The sequence below is a fragment of the Gossypium raimondii genome, chromosome 9, assembly GCF_025698545.1.
Source record: "Gossypium raimondii isolate GPD5lz chromosome 9, ASM2569854v1, whole genome shotgun sequence".
In the NCBI taxonomy this organism is placed as follows: domain Eukaryota; kingdom Viridiplantae; phylum Streptophyta; class Magnoliopsida; order Malvales; family Malvaceae; genus Gossypium; species Gossypium raimondii.
Window position 1 is genome coordinate 29844442 of NC_068573.1, and position 16227 is coordinate 29860668.

The window sequence follows — 16227 nt, forward strand, 5'->3', positions numbered from 1 at the left end:
GACAAATTATTTTTGGGCTTGTTGGGTATTTGGGCTTGGTTGGTATTTGGGTTAGGCTGTTGGGTTTATTTTTGGGTCTGCTATTGGGCTATTTGTGTTTGGGTTTCTGTTTAGGTGGGTTGTTGGGTTGTTGGGTCAAAATGGGCCTGTACACACAAGTCTCGATATTCTTCGTAAATTTGAAAAGTATAAGGTTTAAATTTTTAAAAATAAAAGTATAAAAATTAAATTTTAAATTTATAAAGAATATAAAAACTTATCACATATTTTAACTAAATAAATATAAACAAATAAATAAACAGAGCAAAGTCTTTGATTACTACAAAATTATTTTTATCGTGTTTTTTTATTCTTCTTTTGTCTCTTTCTTCTTATTTTTAGTTCCATTGGATCTTCTTACTTTTTTTCTTTCCTACCATCATTGATCCTTATACTTCACTTTCCCTCTCGTTAATTCTTAGTGTTATAGACTCATAGTTATTTTCTATTCTTATGTACTCTAATATTTTTCTTGCCTATCTTCTAGTGCGAAAACAAGTTGTGATAAGTTTCAAGAATAATAAAACAAGCCAAGAGAAGAAGTTAAATTGCTAGAAACGCATGAATGATTTATTGCATTTTCAAACAAATTCATATCTACTCTTGGTGTATAAATTTATATGCAGACAATAACTTAAGCAATGCAATGTGTTACAAAATTCAATTATCTAATAAAAATTATTTATATTACCACAAAAGTTTGATTATATTTATTTGAATTTGAGAGATTTTATTAGGTGTGATGTGTTGTCAATACATATATTGCGACAATGAATAAAATACATACCATTTTCAAAATGCCCCAACTTTATTACACGGATACATCTTGTTATATCACAATACAAATATTATCTTGAAATTTGCATTTCTACATGCAATAAATAGGCTTGGCACAGAGATTATTCTTCCTTGGCAACGTGGAACTAAATTTTTCAGTCATGTCCAATTCATTTGGCGACATTCCACCAGGCAGCTCCCAATCAAAACAATGCACCAATTGAGCTAAAATAAGTTTAACTGTGATTAATGCTAATTTCCTCCCCGGGCATACTCTACAACCTGAACCAAATGGGATAAGTTTAAAATCATGTCCATGAAGTTCTATATTTCTATTAACGAACCTTTCTGGAAAGAACTCTTCAACATTATTAGACCAGACATTAGGATCTCTCCCAATTGCCCAAACGTTCACAATGATCCTTGACTCGCGAGGAAGTAGCATAGGTGTAACAAGATAAAGCCTTAAAGTTTCTTTCAAAACCATGTCTAGCTACTCAAATTTTGGTAAATCATTTTCCTCCACCATTCTCTTCTTGATAATTCTTTCTAACACTTTTTGGAGTTTTAACATTACCCTCGGATGCTTAATGAGCTCTAATAAAGCCCATTCCAATGGAGCAGTTGAGGTGTCCAAGGAAGCGACAATCATATCTATTGTTATGGCTTTGATGCAATTTCGGTCCATTATATCACCATTAGGATTTATTTGCTTATTTAACTCTGTAAGCATCGTACTGATGAAATCATCCTATTTTTGTTGTTGATGGTCATTAATGATCGTTTCGAGGGCTTTGTCAAGTTTTTCACCAAGAATCCTTGTACGGGCTTTGAGTCCCTACATGGTTGACAATAATTAACATCATTCACTCAGTAGTTGTTCATAATGTGTATGGTTAATTTGTTTTGATATAGTATATTAAAATAATCACAAACACAATACCTGTAGGTCAAAAGCACCCAAAAAAGGCACAAAATCTGCAAGATTGAAAACTCCTACCATGTAAAGAAGCTCTTCAATAATCTCTTTGAGGTTAAATTCCTCATACTTCTTCACAGGCCCTAAAATCATATTCAGAATCATTTTTGCATTAAGATTCCCCACCTTCTTACTAATGTTAACCACTTCCTTTGCTGCTGCTGCTTCCTTCAAAGATTCAATGAAATGTGTTAGCACCTCCTTCCTCGATGGTGCAAATGATTCAATTTTCGATGCAGTAAAAAGTTGTTGATTACAAAACTTCGTCAGACTGCGCCAATATGGTCCATATTCTGTGAATGCTATGCCCATTTTGCCATTGTAAATTGATTGTAGCACTTGAAATTTTGGCCTGCTTGCGAAAACAACGTCATGTGTCTTAAGAAATATCTCGGCTACTTCAGGGGATGAAACAACAACAGCTGGCACAGAGCCTAGCCTTATAGACATTATAGCACCATGTTTTTTGGCCAAGTGATAAAGGGATTCGTGTGGAAGCATGCTTAACATGTGGAGGTTCCCAATGATTGGCAAGGGTCGAGGACCAAGAAGGGCTTTCCCTTTTCCTTTTCCATGTTTCGAGATGTAAAATAGAATGTAAAATAAGCAAAAAATTGCAAGGATTGTAAGAAAATTTTCCGCTAAAGGATCCATTCTTGGTAATCAATTAACCTAATGGATATGTCTCTCCAGTATATCCCCCTTTCTATTTATAAATTTATATACTAGCTCTATTTGGTAATTGGTTGATAGTTGATAGTTGATAGTTGATAGTTGATTGTTGATTGCAGTGGTCGGGTTGATCAACTAGTTCTATTAACTAATTTGACCAACTGATTCTATTAATTGTTTATTTAAAAGTGTTTGGTAAAACTTAGTTGATAGCTGAAAGTTGATATGTGTAAAATGACAAATAAGGACATGACACATTTTATTGTTAAGTCTTTATTGGGTAAAATTATTGAAATAAAACACTATTACCAATGAATTAAAACATCTATTATGAAAGTTAATTAGTGAATATTTTGAAAAATTAAATAAGCAAATTTCTTAAGTTCCTTATTTGCAAATATTAACCATGTGGAAATTGATAAATCTTAATAGTGTATCAATATAATTGTAAATTACATTTTAGTGATAATTATGTCATGTTCTTAGTCCGTAAATTAGTGATAATTATGTCACACTCTAAATAAATTTGTCAAGTAGCATATTTCAAGTAATATAAAATTGTATAAGAAATTATTTAAGTAAGTTGAAAATAAATTAAGAGCATGTGGCAAAGGGAGTAATTTGTTAATAAACATGATCAAATATGTCATTCCACATATCTCATTCCCAAACAGCTGTGAAAAAAGCTACCCATCCCTATGTTTTTTATTTTGAAGGTTTTAATTCAACAAGCTCTTGCAAACCTTCATTCACTAAATATTACAAATTAGAGAGTTTGACTACCAAATCCTCTATTTGTGCCCAAATTAGCTAAAAAAAATTTAAAACTCTGTTTACCAAACACCCCCATCAACTATAAGAAATTATTTTATTCTTTTTTATATGTTTTAATATAAATGGATATAGAAGGACACAACTCTCTCGCCACCATATTTGATTTTTTATCATATTTGAGCCCATTTATAATTTATAAAATTTTAAATTAGTAGTAGTAAAATTACACTTTGCGATAAAAAATTAATTTAATCTTTTAAAATTATAAAGTTATACATTATTAAAATGATAAAATTTCATTTTTCTATTATAAAATAATACAATTTAATTCCGCCCCTAAAAAATTTCTTCCTTTGCCCTGCTTAAGGCATACCCCTAACCAAATAAAATAATTTAGAGTATTTATTTTTTGGTTATACTTTCCTCTCAACACACCCAATGGTTTTCTAACATATCAATGTTTTAGGCGATATTGGTAAAGAAATTGAAAAAAGTTCTAATAAAGATAATAGAAAACCCCCAAAAGTAGAATCTCTTTATATGACCCATAATCAATGACCCATGTATATATTTATTAAAATTATTCAGGTCATGCAAGAAGTGTTGCATCAGTAAGAAAGAAATGAAGTATGGGAATTGGTTCCTTGACCATCTGGTTGCAACATTATTAACACCAAATGGATTTTCAAATATAAGACAAATGATTAGGGAAACATCACAATGAATAAATCCAAATTTGTTTCTTAGGGATACACTCAAGTAGAGGGCATTGGTTTTGAAGAAGAATTTACCCCAGTAGCAAGGTGTAATACCCATTTTTGCCCAACCCCTAAATTAATTATAAAAGCAAAATTAAATGTCTAAACAAATAGTCTATACGGCCCAATTACGAAATAATTAAATATCCCAAAATGTCCATTTACAGAAATTTAAACCCAGATCATTAAACTCAAAATTCAAGCCCAAGTCCGCTACCCTAACCCGAAACCCAATTCTGCCCAATTAGCCCATCTGGAAAGAGTATTCCAGAAATCACTAGGGTTCCTGGAACCCTTCAGCCGCCGTTGCCACGCACGGGCTCCCTTTCGAGCCACTCCTCACGCGCGTGATGCCTTCGCCCGCCACGCATGCCTCCGTACAGCCACCTCTGTACACCAGCTGGCCTTTGTACCTGCAAAAAAGATGAAAACAACAGCAAGTAGGAAAATAACAGATAGGAAAATTGGGGGGATTGAAAATTTTTTTGCTATTTTTTCTCCATTTTCTGTAATCGGGTATAAGAAGGCTATTAGGACACTGTAAAAGGGGTTATGCATTCAATACACAAATTTTTTCGATATATAGAAATCAAAAAGTTCCAAAAGGTGATTTCCCAGTTTTTTTTCTTGTTACGATTTCGGTTTCTTTTCTTTTCTTTTCTTTTCTCTTCTGCGTTCAATCTTTAGTTTTTTTTTAAGCAAGAAAACGATAAAGAGAGGAGGAAAGCGTACCTGGCAGAGGGATTTCGGCCTCCTCCGTTGTCATCGGAGAGTAGGTCAGAATCAGAGATTCTCCGCAGGCCCCCTGGTACGCAGAACGGCACAAACGGATGGGGGGGCTATTGATTTTGATGCGGCGCAGAACCTTTCTTTAGTTTAGGTTTTTCTTATTTTAAATGATAGGTTTTAGGTTTTTAGATTTTAAGTATCTGATTTCAAAACGATGCCGTTCAGAGCCAATACAATGGCACTGAAACGACACTGTTTCATAGACCCGATCCAAGTGGTGACCCGGTCCGAGAAGGATCCGCGTTTCATGGAATCCTTTGGCCTATTTATGCCCCGAGCACCTTTTAGTTTGAATTAGTCTTAATTCGGTTACTTTAGTTCTTTTAATTTATACTGCGTATTCAATTTTGTTTGCATGTTGATCCAAAGTCAAGCAACACCGTTTTACGCCTGATTGCTAATATAGTATTGTTTGCGCGAAATTGCTGATTGAGTCCCTTGAGATTGAAAATGATTTCATTTTGGTATAACTGTTTTAATTTTAATAGTGTTTAATTTTATTATAGTTTAAAATATAATTAATCGTTATTTTAACTTGTGTTTTATGTTTAAATTCGTTTTTGCACTAATATTTGGGGGTTTATTGTTTTCATTTATTTTTTATTTTTTAATATTTTCCTTAAATTTCGATTTAAAATCCATTAATTATTGTTTTCAATTATGAAAAGGAGGTCTTTACCTAATAAAATTCGATTTCAAAAGTTTTTATGAATCAACTTTATATTCATTATTTCTAGTATTATTTTAAATTTTTAGCTTAATACTACTTTCAAATTTGCTTTTAATGCATATATATTTAAAAATGATACCTAAATCCTTCAAATTATTATATTTAAATACATCCTAAACTCATTAAATATTATTCCATTTTTTTACATATATATATATACCCTTTTTAATTTGACATATTGTTGTAAATTTTATCATTTGTTAATATGCATTGTGGTAGATTAGACATAATTATATATTTAGATATTGTATAATGTGAGTAAATTGTTGTTGCCATTGTATTTGTATTTATTTGTTGCTCATTTGACTGCATCTTAGTTTATGTTTGAATTATCATTCATCGTTTTACATTACGTTATCAAACTTTGCACCTTTATCATGCTATTTCATATAAAAAAAAGCCTAGTATTTATGATCTTCGAGAAAATTGGGCCCTAATGTATTGGGTTCCAATTCTTCTCGTTGAGTCTAAATGATCAAAAGTTTTCTTTAACCAAAATACGTAAAACCCACTCTCGGGAATTCAATAAGTCGTGTCCTAATGTATTGGATGTGATACGTCGTTTTCTCGAAATGAGGATTTATAAAATAATGAGGTCAATATTCAATGCTTGAAGCTCTGAGAAATCGTGCCCTAACGTATTGGGTTTCAATTTTTCATCGGACTTAAAGCAATTGAATATCCTTTTTGAATTTCACCACACAAGTTTCGAAAATCAAAAGACAAACTTATTCTCGAGCACTAAAAATGTCCTGCCCTAATGTATTGGGTGTGTCATTTTATTACTCTAGGATAATGAGGCCTTTGGAATCTGCATCGATTTATCCAAGTATTTTTAATAAGATAAAGGGATCGTATTTAAAAATCTTTTTAAGATTTCGACATTAAGACGATAAACAATAAATTTGGTACTAATTTTGGGCGTTACGAGGGTGCCAACCCTTCCTCGTACGTAACTGACTTCCGAACCTGGTTTCTCAAAATTCGCAGACCTAAAGTTATTTTCGAGGTGATCCGATCACACCATAATAAAATATCGATGGTGACTCCCGTTTCCGTTTTCAAAATCGATCCCCATTTTTCAGTATAAAAAATGGTTTCGACAGCTTGGCAACTTCGCTGGGGACACTAAGAGAGTCAAGCCGTAAAATTGATTGTTTTCTGTCTTATTGTCGAAAATTGAAAATTTGATTTGAAAAATCATGATATTTTCTTTGCATTTGCTTTTATAATTACTGTTTTATACCTTGGCATCATATTGCATAAGGCTATTCTGGTCTTACCCCTTTAAGTGGGAGTGAGAAGCTATTCCTTCGTAAGGTTTTCACCTCCGTGCAGGATAGTGGATCGCTTCCGGGATACATCCGTACCTATGTCTTCGTGAGATTTTCATCTCCGTGCAGTCATAGGGAAATGTATTCCCCTGAACCGAACTCGGTCCGTATGAGCCTATAATGGGTGAGGATCGAGGAATCTACTGGTTTGGGTACCTCGACTTTAGAACCAAGCTACATGTAGAAAACCTAGGAGCCCATCCTTGATCATACTGCGGAAACCCTAGCGATTGCCCTGATAGGTGTTGATTTTTTTTACTTATTTACTTAAAATTGCGTTTTCTATTTTGTTGCACTAACTTGTGTTTTTTTTATGTTTGCATGACATTTCATATACAAAGGAGTGTCGATTCAGGTTCGATTACTAAGTTAGAAAGCTTGGCATGGAGAATGGATTTCTTGATAAAGTAGAGGACAATGCTGCTGTCCGTGTATGGTCAAAGAAAACACAATTAGAGAAAGGAGATAGTCTAGCCAAGGGGTACAGTCGGAGTTATGGGACTACACCCGTATCAGTGTGACACAAAATAGCCTTCAGGAATTAAAGGTAATATGGGACCATTGGAATGACGAAACTAAGCAATTGTTTAACTCAAGTTATGGAGATTTGTCGTATCTACTCGACATTAAGGTAGGCATACATTTGTTTCGGGCCATCGCTCAGTTTTGGAACCCCGCGTATGATTGCTTTACTTTTGGAGAGGCTGATTTGGTGCCCACTATAGAAGAATATACAGCTTTGCTACGTTGTGCTAAGATCCAAGTTGATAAAATCTACTCTAAAGCCGTTAATGTTCCAACCTTCATAAAGAAGTTGATGAACATCACTGGAATGAGTGAGCAATGGGTCACGGCACGGATCAAGCAGAAGGGGGAAAGCAAATGTATCCCTTGGAAAAGGCTGCAGGAGTTGATTTTGGGGCACCCTGATACGAGGAAAAGGGTTGATACCTTTGCTCTGAGCATTTATGGGCTAGTAATTTTCCCTAAGGTACTAGGGCACGTAGATGAGGCAACCTCCGATATCTTTGACCGACTTGATAAGAGAGTTACACCTATTCCGGCAATTTTGGCAGAAACTTTCAGGTCATTAAATGCGTGTCGAAGGACAGGGGAAGGCAGATTCATTGGGTGTGTGCAACTTCTACTGGCATGGTTCCACAGTCATTTTTGGAAAATTGATAAGGTTTCGTATCGCTTTTTTCTTAAAATTATTCGCCGTGAGGAAGACGTCGAGTGGAGAGCCCCACGGTTGCTTCCGGATGAAATCTTGTACCGATGTGGTAACTTTGATTGGGTCCCGTTACTTGGAATTTGGGGAGCGGTTGGTTATGCTCCATTGTTGGTGCTAAGACAGTAAAGGTCAAGGCAGTTTATACCTGCAACCTAAGGCGTAGCTGAGTTCGAATTCTCATATAGAGACAATGGATATAAAAAGAAGATTCGAGAGATAACCAATGCATGGGACCAGACTCGACGGATGAAGAGATTAGCCATAGGCCCGATGACGACTCCTGAATATAATGATTGGTGGGTCAGAAGAATCAATGATAACATCCCAAGGCCAAGTCAGGGAGATAGTTAGTCAATAGAAGAACATTTGCGGGTTGTTCCCTCTGAGCTAGAAATTATGAAACACGATTTTGAGAAGAGGAATGCAGAGCTTGAAAAAAGGATCGAGCAGTTGGAAGAAGAAAATATGCACTTAGGATTAGACGTGGATGTTCAAAAGTTAGAGACTGAGAAGTTAAGAAAGGGAAAGAATAAGGCTGAGGAAGACTTGGATAGTTTGAAGACAGACTACAAGAAGTTGAGGCTATCAATGAGAACCGTTGGGCTAGGAAAAACTCCAGAGCAATGGCGCCAAGAGATTCGGGAAGAAAAGATCAAGGCTGATGGATGGGAAAAGAAATTCCGAGAGGTTCAGACGCGAAATGAAGCTCTAGAAAGGAGTTTGTCAGAGAGCCAAAAGGAAAAATGTGAATTAAAGGATAGAGTGGTTGAGTTGGAAAGATCTCTCCATCAATATCGAAGTCGAAATTCCGTGATGCAATTAAGGGCGAGCTTGGGAAAAATCGAAGAAATGAAAGGAAGAATAGGAGAATTGGAATCGGCATTGCGAAGTTGTAAGATCCAGACTGAGTACTTGGAAAACAATGAAAGTCGTCAGAATGAGCAACTTTACCATCTTCAGAATCAGGTTGAAAATAGAGATCATATCATGGGTGAAGCCGTGGTTCAGATCCGGGAGGTAGCTGATCACTTGCAGACTTTGGCGGTACAGGTCGATGCACTGAGCGTCAAGTATGAGCTGGAATCAACTCGAGGACAGGAATTAGCTTCATTACTTAGGAAAATTAAAGCTATGAGCATTAGGGCAAGAGCATATATGTAACATGTTTTATGTAAAGAATTTTGTTTTCTAGTGAAAGTTTTCTAAATGAAATTGAATCAGAATCGACGCCTCTTTGCATTCATGCATCGCATTACATTGCATCATATGCATTAAGGTCTATTGAAATAACCTAATTGATTAATCATTACAGTTAATCTAGAAACCAACAAAAACTCGTCAACCAAACACCGCTACGGTACCCGTGCAAAATCAAAAATTATGGATCAACGATTGGAAAAGTTGGAGCGACTTCAAAAGGAAATGCAAGATCAGTTACAGATACAAATGATTGAACAATTGGAAAAAAATTCAACATGACATGACAGAAAAGATGCTGGAGACTCAAAAAGATATGATGACTGAGCTGACGCAATTATTAAAAGGATTAAATAAGGGGAAAGGCCCTATGATCAATGATGAAGAAGAACACAAGACTGGACCCACCTATCCTCTAGGCTTTACGCCCCCGCATGCGCAGGTTCAAACTAAGGTGCCGCAGCGTAGATCCTCTGTTTCAATAAGACCTCAGCATTTTCAAGCCGATATTCCAATACCGATGAACTCCCAAGTTGGGTCAGGTTCCAACCCTGGTGAAAACCCAGTTAATCTCGCTGTCCCGGACTTCGATGAAGTAGCCGAGAAGGATAAGGAAAAAGAAGAATTACCAAAACAGTTTGAGGAGAAATGGAAGTGGATTGAAGAGAAGTTCAAGGTGATAGAAAACACAGAAAGCTATCATGGAATAGATGTAAAAGATCTGAGTCTGGTCCCAGACTTGGTGCTTCCTTACAAATTTAAGATGCCGAAATTCGAGAAGTATAGTGGGACCAGTTGCCCGGAGGCCCATATTACCATGTTCTGTATGAGAATGACCGGGTACATTAACAATGATCAACTGTTAATACATTGTTTTCAGGATAGCCTCATTGGGGCGGCGTCTAAATGGTATAATCAGTTGAGCTGGGCCAAAATCAACACTTGGAGAGATTTGGCACAGGCTTTTATGAGACAATACAGTCATGTATCTGAAATAATACCTGACAGAATTACTTTGCAGAACTTGGAAAAGAAATCAAACGACAGTTTTAGATAGTATGTACAGAGGTGGAGAGAGATTGTAGTTCAAGTTCAGCCACCACTTTTGGAAAAAGAAATGACGATGCTTTTCATCAACACATTGAAGACGCCGTTTATCACGCACATGCTAGGAAGTGCCTCGAAGAGTTTCGGGGATATAATCATGAATGGCGAAATGATTGAACACGCCATTAAAAGTGGAAAAATAGATGGTGGGGAGAATAGTCGAAGGTCAACTTCAAAGAAAAGAGAAGGTGAAGTAAACAATGTGAACGCATATAGTAAATCAATTACAGTGAATCAACCAGGGAAGATGGTTGCTGATCAGCAAGGCTCATCGAAACCAGAATCGGGAACGAGGCAAAATACTGAGAAGCCTCAGTTCACTCTCATTCCAATGACATATAAAGAGCTATATCAGAAGTTATTTAATGCACATGTTGTTGCCCCTCGTTACCTGAGTCCTTTACAACCCTCGTATCCAAAATGGTATGACACGAACGCTAAGTGTGACTACCATGCAGGGATTTCAGGACACTCAATAGAAAATTGTACTGCATTCAAGAAGGTTGTAGAAGGACTTATAAAATTGGGCGTTGTTAAATTTGATGATTCACCCAACACCGAGGGCCCATTGCCCAATCATGATGATAAGGGAGTGAATATGTTGAGCGAGAGTATGGGGGAAGGAGTTAAGACTGACGTCACTGAAGTAAGAACACCATTGAAACGGGTATGGAAAGAGATGGCAAAAAGAGGGTTAGTTATTTCAGATTTGGAGGAAGGGTATGAGATGAGAAATTATTATGAATTCCACCGTAAAACACGACATGAAATTCAAGAATGTGAATGATTCAGAGCTTTGGTTCAAAGCATAATGGATAACCGGGAGATGAGGTCTATGAGGATGCGGAAGAAAGGGAGAGCATATGCGCGATAGAGTTGGGAACAGGGACCCCGAAAATAAATCATCCTGTAGTTATTATCTCACGCCCTAAGAGTAATGAGGATAGGGCTCAGGTAACACTGAAAATTGTAATCACGAAACCATCAAGTTTCACATACAAGGATGACAAAATGGTCCCATAGAATTACAGATGCAATGTGACAATCTCAGGAAAGGAAGTTGAGGGCAATATGGTAAAAGAATACCAGGAAAGGGGTTCCTATACACATAATGGAAAATGTTATGACACTCGAGCAGAATTTCCAAGAGAAGGGACTCCAACGGTGGAGCAGAGGAAAGGGAAGGCGGTGGAATCTAAACCATTGGTAAATAAACCAATAAAAGATGAGGAAGCAAAAGAGTTTTTGAAGTTTTTGAAACACAGTGAATACAGTGTTGTGGAGCAACTGCACAAACAACCAGCCCGTATTTCTTTATTAGTTTTGCTCCTAAGTTCAGAAGTACATCGAAATGCACTAATGAAAGTACTAAACGAAACATACGTGGCCGAGGACATCTCAGTCAATAAATTGGATCGTTTGATCAATAATATAAGTGCTGACAATTTCATATTCTTCAATGATGACGAAATACCGTCTGGAGGTAGGGGTTCTACTAAGGCTCTACACATCACTGCCCGATGTCAGGGGGACACAATACCGGGGGTTTTGATTGATAATGGATCCGCATTGAACGTATTGCCTTTGTCCACTCTTAATCGATTACCTATGGATAGTTCACATATGAAACCCTGCCAGAATATAGTAAGGGCATTTGATGGAACAGAAAGAAGAGTTGTAGGAAGAATTGAAATACCGTTAAGAATTGGCCCAATTACTTATGGGGTGGACTTTTTAGTAATGGATATTAAGCCTTCCTACAATTGTTTATTGGGGAGACCGTGGATACACTCTGCTAGGGCAGTGCCTTCATCGTTACATCAGAAGGTGAAGCTAATATTAGAGGGTCGATTGGTGACAATAAATGCGGAGGAGGATATTATCGCAATGGTAACGGGTGATGCGCCTTATGTAGAGACCAATGATGAGGCAGTGGAATGTTCTTTCCGATCCTTAGAATTTGTGAACACAATGTTTACCGCTGAAGGAAACAGGATCCCGGTACCAAAGATATCCAAGACTACTGAAATGTGTCTGCAGTTGTTGGTAGGAAGAGGAGCTTTGCCAGGAAAAGGGTTGGGAAAGTACTTGCAAGGAAGGGTTGAAGCACCCATGCTGAAAGGGAAGTTCGATCATTTTGGCTTAGGTTACAAGCTAGATTTGAAACAAAGGAGAAAAGAAGTAGAGAAAAGGCAAGAGAGAATAAGGGCACGACTAAGTGGAGAGGAAGTCAAGTGGGAGCCTTTGACCTTCCCTCACATATCTGAATCCTTTGTGTCAAGGGGATTTATTTATCCTGAGCGAGGGGTGTCCAGAAGTGAAGGCATTGAAGGAATGTTGGAGAAAGTTCATATCAATGCTATAGAGACAGCTGAAAGAAGGTCCTTGCTGGAGATCAGCCCATACAAACCTGGGAGTGAGCTAAACAATTGGACTGTGGAAGAAATACCTGTAGTCTTTGGAGTATATGCAGAGTAATGTCCAAAACATTATTGTTGGTTTTAGCCTAAGAATGACAAGAAATCCTTTGTGAAGTAGGCTTAAGTCTGAATATCTTTATCCTAATAAAATACATTTTTGCATTCATTTCGAGCAATTATTCTTTTATTCTTTCCAAGCAAGTAAATATCTTCCATTTGATTAATTGTGTTCCAAATATTTTTTTATTTATAACCTAATCATACAAATAATTATTCATAAATTTATAGTTTGCGTATTCTTTGGTGTATCCCCATAGGTTCTCAGATATCAATGACATGAGTGATTTTGTTTCAAACACGGAGTCTCTTTTTGAGCAAGACATGTGTTTGGAAGGATCTCATGACTTTAAAAATGATGAAGATTGTGGTGTATCTCCAGACTTGTTGAGAATGATGGAGCAAGAGGATAAGCAGATACTACCTCATAAGGAATCATTAGAAATTGTGAGCCTGGAGGAAGGGAAAGAGGTGAAAATCGGAACTGATATCACCGCGAAGACGAAATATGACCTCGTTGAGTTACTCCGAGAGTTCAAAGATGTTTTCGCATGGTCCTACCAGGATATGCCGGGGCTAAATACTAGTATTGTGGTACATCATTTACCTATAAAAGAGGATTGCAAACCAGTTCAGCAGAAGCTCAGAAAAATGAGACCTGATGTTGTGCTGAAAATAAAAGAGGAAGTCAAAAAATAGTTCGGTGCTGGGTTCTTACAGGAGGTTAAGTACTCAGAATGGGTAGCAAACATCGTCCCTGTTCCTAAAAAGAATGGAAAGGTACGGATGTGCGTGGATTACAGGGACCTGAATAAGGCGAGTCCAAAAGACAATTTTCCGCTGCCGCACATTGACACTTTGGTAGATAACACGGCTGGCTACTCATTATTTTCTTTCATGGACGGCTTTTCTGGATACAATCAAATAAAGATGCACCCGGAGGACATGAGGAAAACCACTTTCATTACCCTATAGGGAACATTTTGTTACAAAGTAATGCTCTTTGGATTGAATAATGCAGGAATAACGTATCAAAGGGCAATGGTCACCCTGTTTCATGACATGATGCAAAAAGAAATTGAGATTTATGTTGATGATATGATTGCAAAATCTAGAACTGAAGAGGATCATCTCTGAGTCTTGAGGAAGTTGTTCTTGAGATTGAGAAAATTCCAGCTCAAACTCAACCCAGCAAAATGCATATTTGGAGCCAGATCAGGAAAGTTGTTGGGCTTCATAGTCAGTAAGAAGGGGATTGAGATTGACCCAGAGAAAGTCAAAGCAATACGAGATTTGCCTCCTCCAGGTACTCAGATGGAGGTCTGAGGTTTCCTAGGGAGGTTGAACTACATTGCCCGGTTTATTTCGCAATTGACTGAGAAATACGATCCAGTGTTTCGCCTTCTGAATAAACATAATCCTGGAGAATGGGATGAGGAATGTCAGAAAGCTTTTTGACAAAATAAAACAATACTTGGCTAATGCTCCAATACTATCACCGCCTAGTCCAGATAGGCCATTGATATTATATCTAACGGTGTTTAACAATTCCATGAGATGCATCTTGGGCCAACATAACGAAACAGGGAAGAAAGAGAGAGCAATATACTATCTCAGCAAGAAATTCACTGATTGTGAAATGAAGTACTCGTCCATTGAAAAGTTGTGTTGTGCTTTAATTTGGACAACTCGAAGATTAAGACAATACATGTTGTATCATACGACTTAGCTGATTTCAAAGTTAGATCCTTTAAAGTAAATGATGGAATCAACTGCTTTAAATGGGAGAATGGCTAGATGGCAAATTCTGCTATCTGAATTTGACATAGTATATGTAAGTCAGAAGGCTATAAAAGGAAGTGTAATAGCTGATTTTCTAGCCAGCAGAGCCCTAGAAGACTATGAGCCTTTGAACTTTGATTTTCCAAATGAGGACTTATTGTACGTGGAAAACACTGAAGAAAACCCTCGAATAGACCACATTTGGAAGTTAAATTTTGATGAAGCTTCAAATGCTACAGGTAACAGAATTGGGGCAGTCTTGGTATCCCCAAATGGAGATCACTATCCTGTCGCTAGCAAGTTGGACTTCGATTGTACAAATAACATGGCAGAATATGAAGCATGTATTATGGGTATTCGTGCGGCCATTGAACGTAAAATCAAAGTGCTTAAAGTGTATGGAGATTTCGCGTTGGTGATATAACAACTCAAAGGAGAGTGGGAAACCAGAGACCCTAAATTGATCAATTATAAAGAACTGGTTCTTGAATTGATTGACGAGTTTGATGACATCACCTTAAGTTATCTCCCACGAGAGGAAAACCAAATGGCTGATGCATTGGCTACTCTAGTTTCGATGATTCAGGTGAACAGGCTTGAAATAATGAAGCCTATTCAGATGAATATCTATGAAACCCCAGCTCATTGCTACAATATTGAGGGGGAGGGAAAAGACAATCACCCTTGGTATCGGAGTATCCTACAGTATGTAAAGAATCAGGAGTACCATAGCCAGGCAACAGAGAACGACAAGAGAACTCTGAGAAGAATAGCCATCGAATATGTCTTAGATGGGGAAGTGCTATACAAAAAAAGAAAAGAAAAGATCAGGTACTATTAAGATGTGTGGATGCCGTGGAAGCTAAGAAAATTCTAGAGGAAGTCCATGAGGGTCTCTGTGGGACACATGCCAATGGTTTCACCATGGCCAGACAGATCATGAGATTTGGGTATTATTGGTCCACTATGGAAGGGAATTGCATTAATTACGCCAAGAAATGTCATAAATGTCAGATTTATGGAGACAAGATATATACGCCCCCTTTACCACTTCATGTTATGACCTCACCATGGTCATTTTCCATATGGGGTGTGGATGTCATTGGGCCGATATCGCCGAAGGCTTCTAATGGGCATCGTTTCATCTTCGTAGTCATTGATTACTTTACCAAGTGGGTAGAAGCTGCTTCTTACGCAAATGTCACGAAGTCAACAGTTAGTAAATTCTTGAAAAAGAAGATTATTTGTTGATATGGAATGCCTGAGAGAATCATATCCGACAATGCGTTGAATTTGAACAATAACACAATAGCTGAGGTTTGCAGCCAATTTAAGATCAAGCATCATAACTCATCGCCGTATCGTCCAAAAATGAATGGCGTAGTGGAGGCGGCCAATAAGAATATTAAAAGAATTGTGGGGAAAATGACTGAGACTTACAAAGATTGGCATGAGAAGTTATCATTTGCTCTCCTAGCCTATCGAACATCTGTTAGAACTTCTACTGTGGCAACACCTTTTTCTCTAGTTTACAGCATAGAGGCAGTATTACGCATCAAAGTTGAAATCCCCTCTCTA

The 16227-nt window shown here is 37.1% G+C and overlaps 3 protein-coding genes across 3 annotated transcripts; 1 reads left to right on the forward strand and 2 right to left on the reverse strand.

The window, feature by feature from the left end:
• Window positions 1–792: 792 nt before the first annotated feature.
• LOC105797622 (cytochrome P450 CYP736A12) lies at window positions 793–2441 on the reverse strand. Its single transcript, XM_012627568.2, has 2 exons — window positions 1760–2441; window positions 793–1654 (listed from the first exon to the last, which is right to left on the reverse strand). Exons 1-2 carry the CDS (start codon window positions 2303–2305, stop codon window positions 1568–1570), a joined length of 633 nt encoding a protein of 210 aa, XP_012483022.2. The 5' UTR covers window positions 2306–2441; the 3' UTR covers window positions 793–1567.
• Window positions 908–1303, reverse strand: LOC128032583 (cytochrome P450 CYP736A12-like). Its single transcript, XM_052621214.1, has one exon. It carries the CDS (start codon window positions 1301–1303, stop codon window positions 908–910), a length of 396 nt encoding a protein of 131 aa, XP_052477174.1.
• A 9020-nt stretch (window positions 2442–11461) lies between the features above and the next one.
• LOC105797623 (uncharacterized) lies at window positions 11462–12868 on the forward strand. Its single transcript, XM_012627569.1, has one exon. The coding sequence runs from the start codon at window positions 11462–11464 to the stop codon at window positions 12866–12868; it is 1407 nt and encodes a 468-aa protein (XP_012483023.1).
• Window positions 12869–16227: the final 3359 nt, after the last annotated feature.

Excerpts from the sequence above, each read along its gene's own strand:
- LOC128032583 (XM_052621214.1), bottom strand. The coding sequence starts at position 1,303 with ATGGTTTTGAAAGAAACTTTAAGGCTTTATCTTGTTACACCTATGCTA.
- LOC105797622 (XM_012627568.2), bottom strand. The coding sequence starts at position 2,305 with ATGTTAAGCATGCTTCCACACGAATCCCTTTATCACTTGGCCAAAAAA. Across the intron at positions 1,655-1,759 it reads TGGGTGCTTTTGACCTACAG|GGACTCAAAGCCCGTACAAG; the intron begins GTATTGTGTTTG and ends TCAACCATGTAG.
- LOC105797623 (XM_012627569.1), top strand. The coding sequence starts at position 11,462 with ATGGTAAAAGAATACCAGGAAAGGGGTTCCTATACACATAATGGAAAA.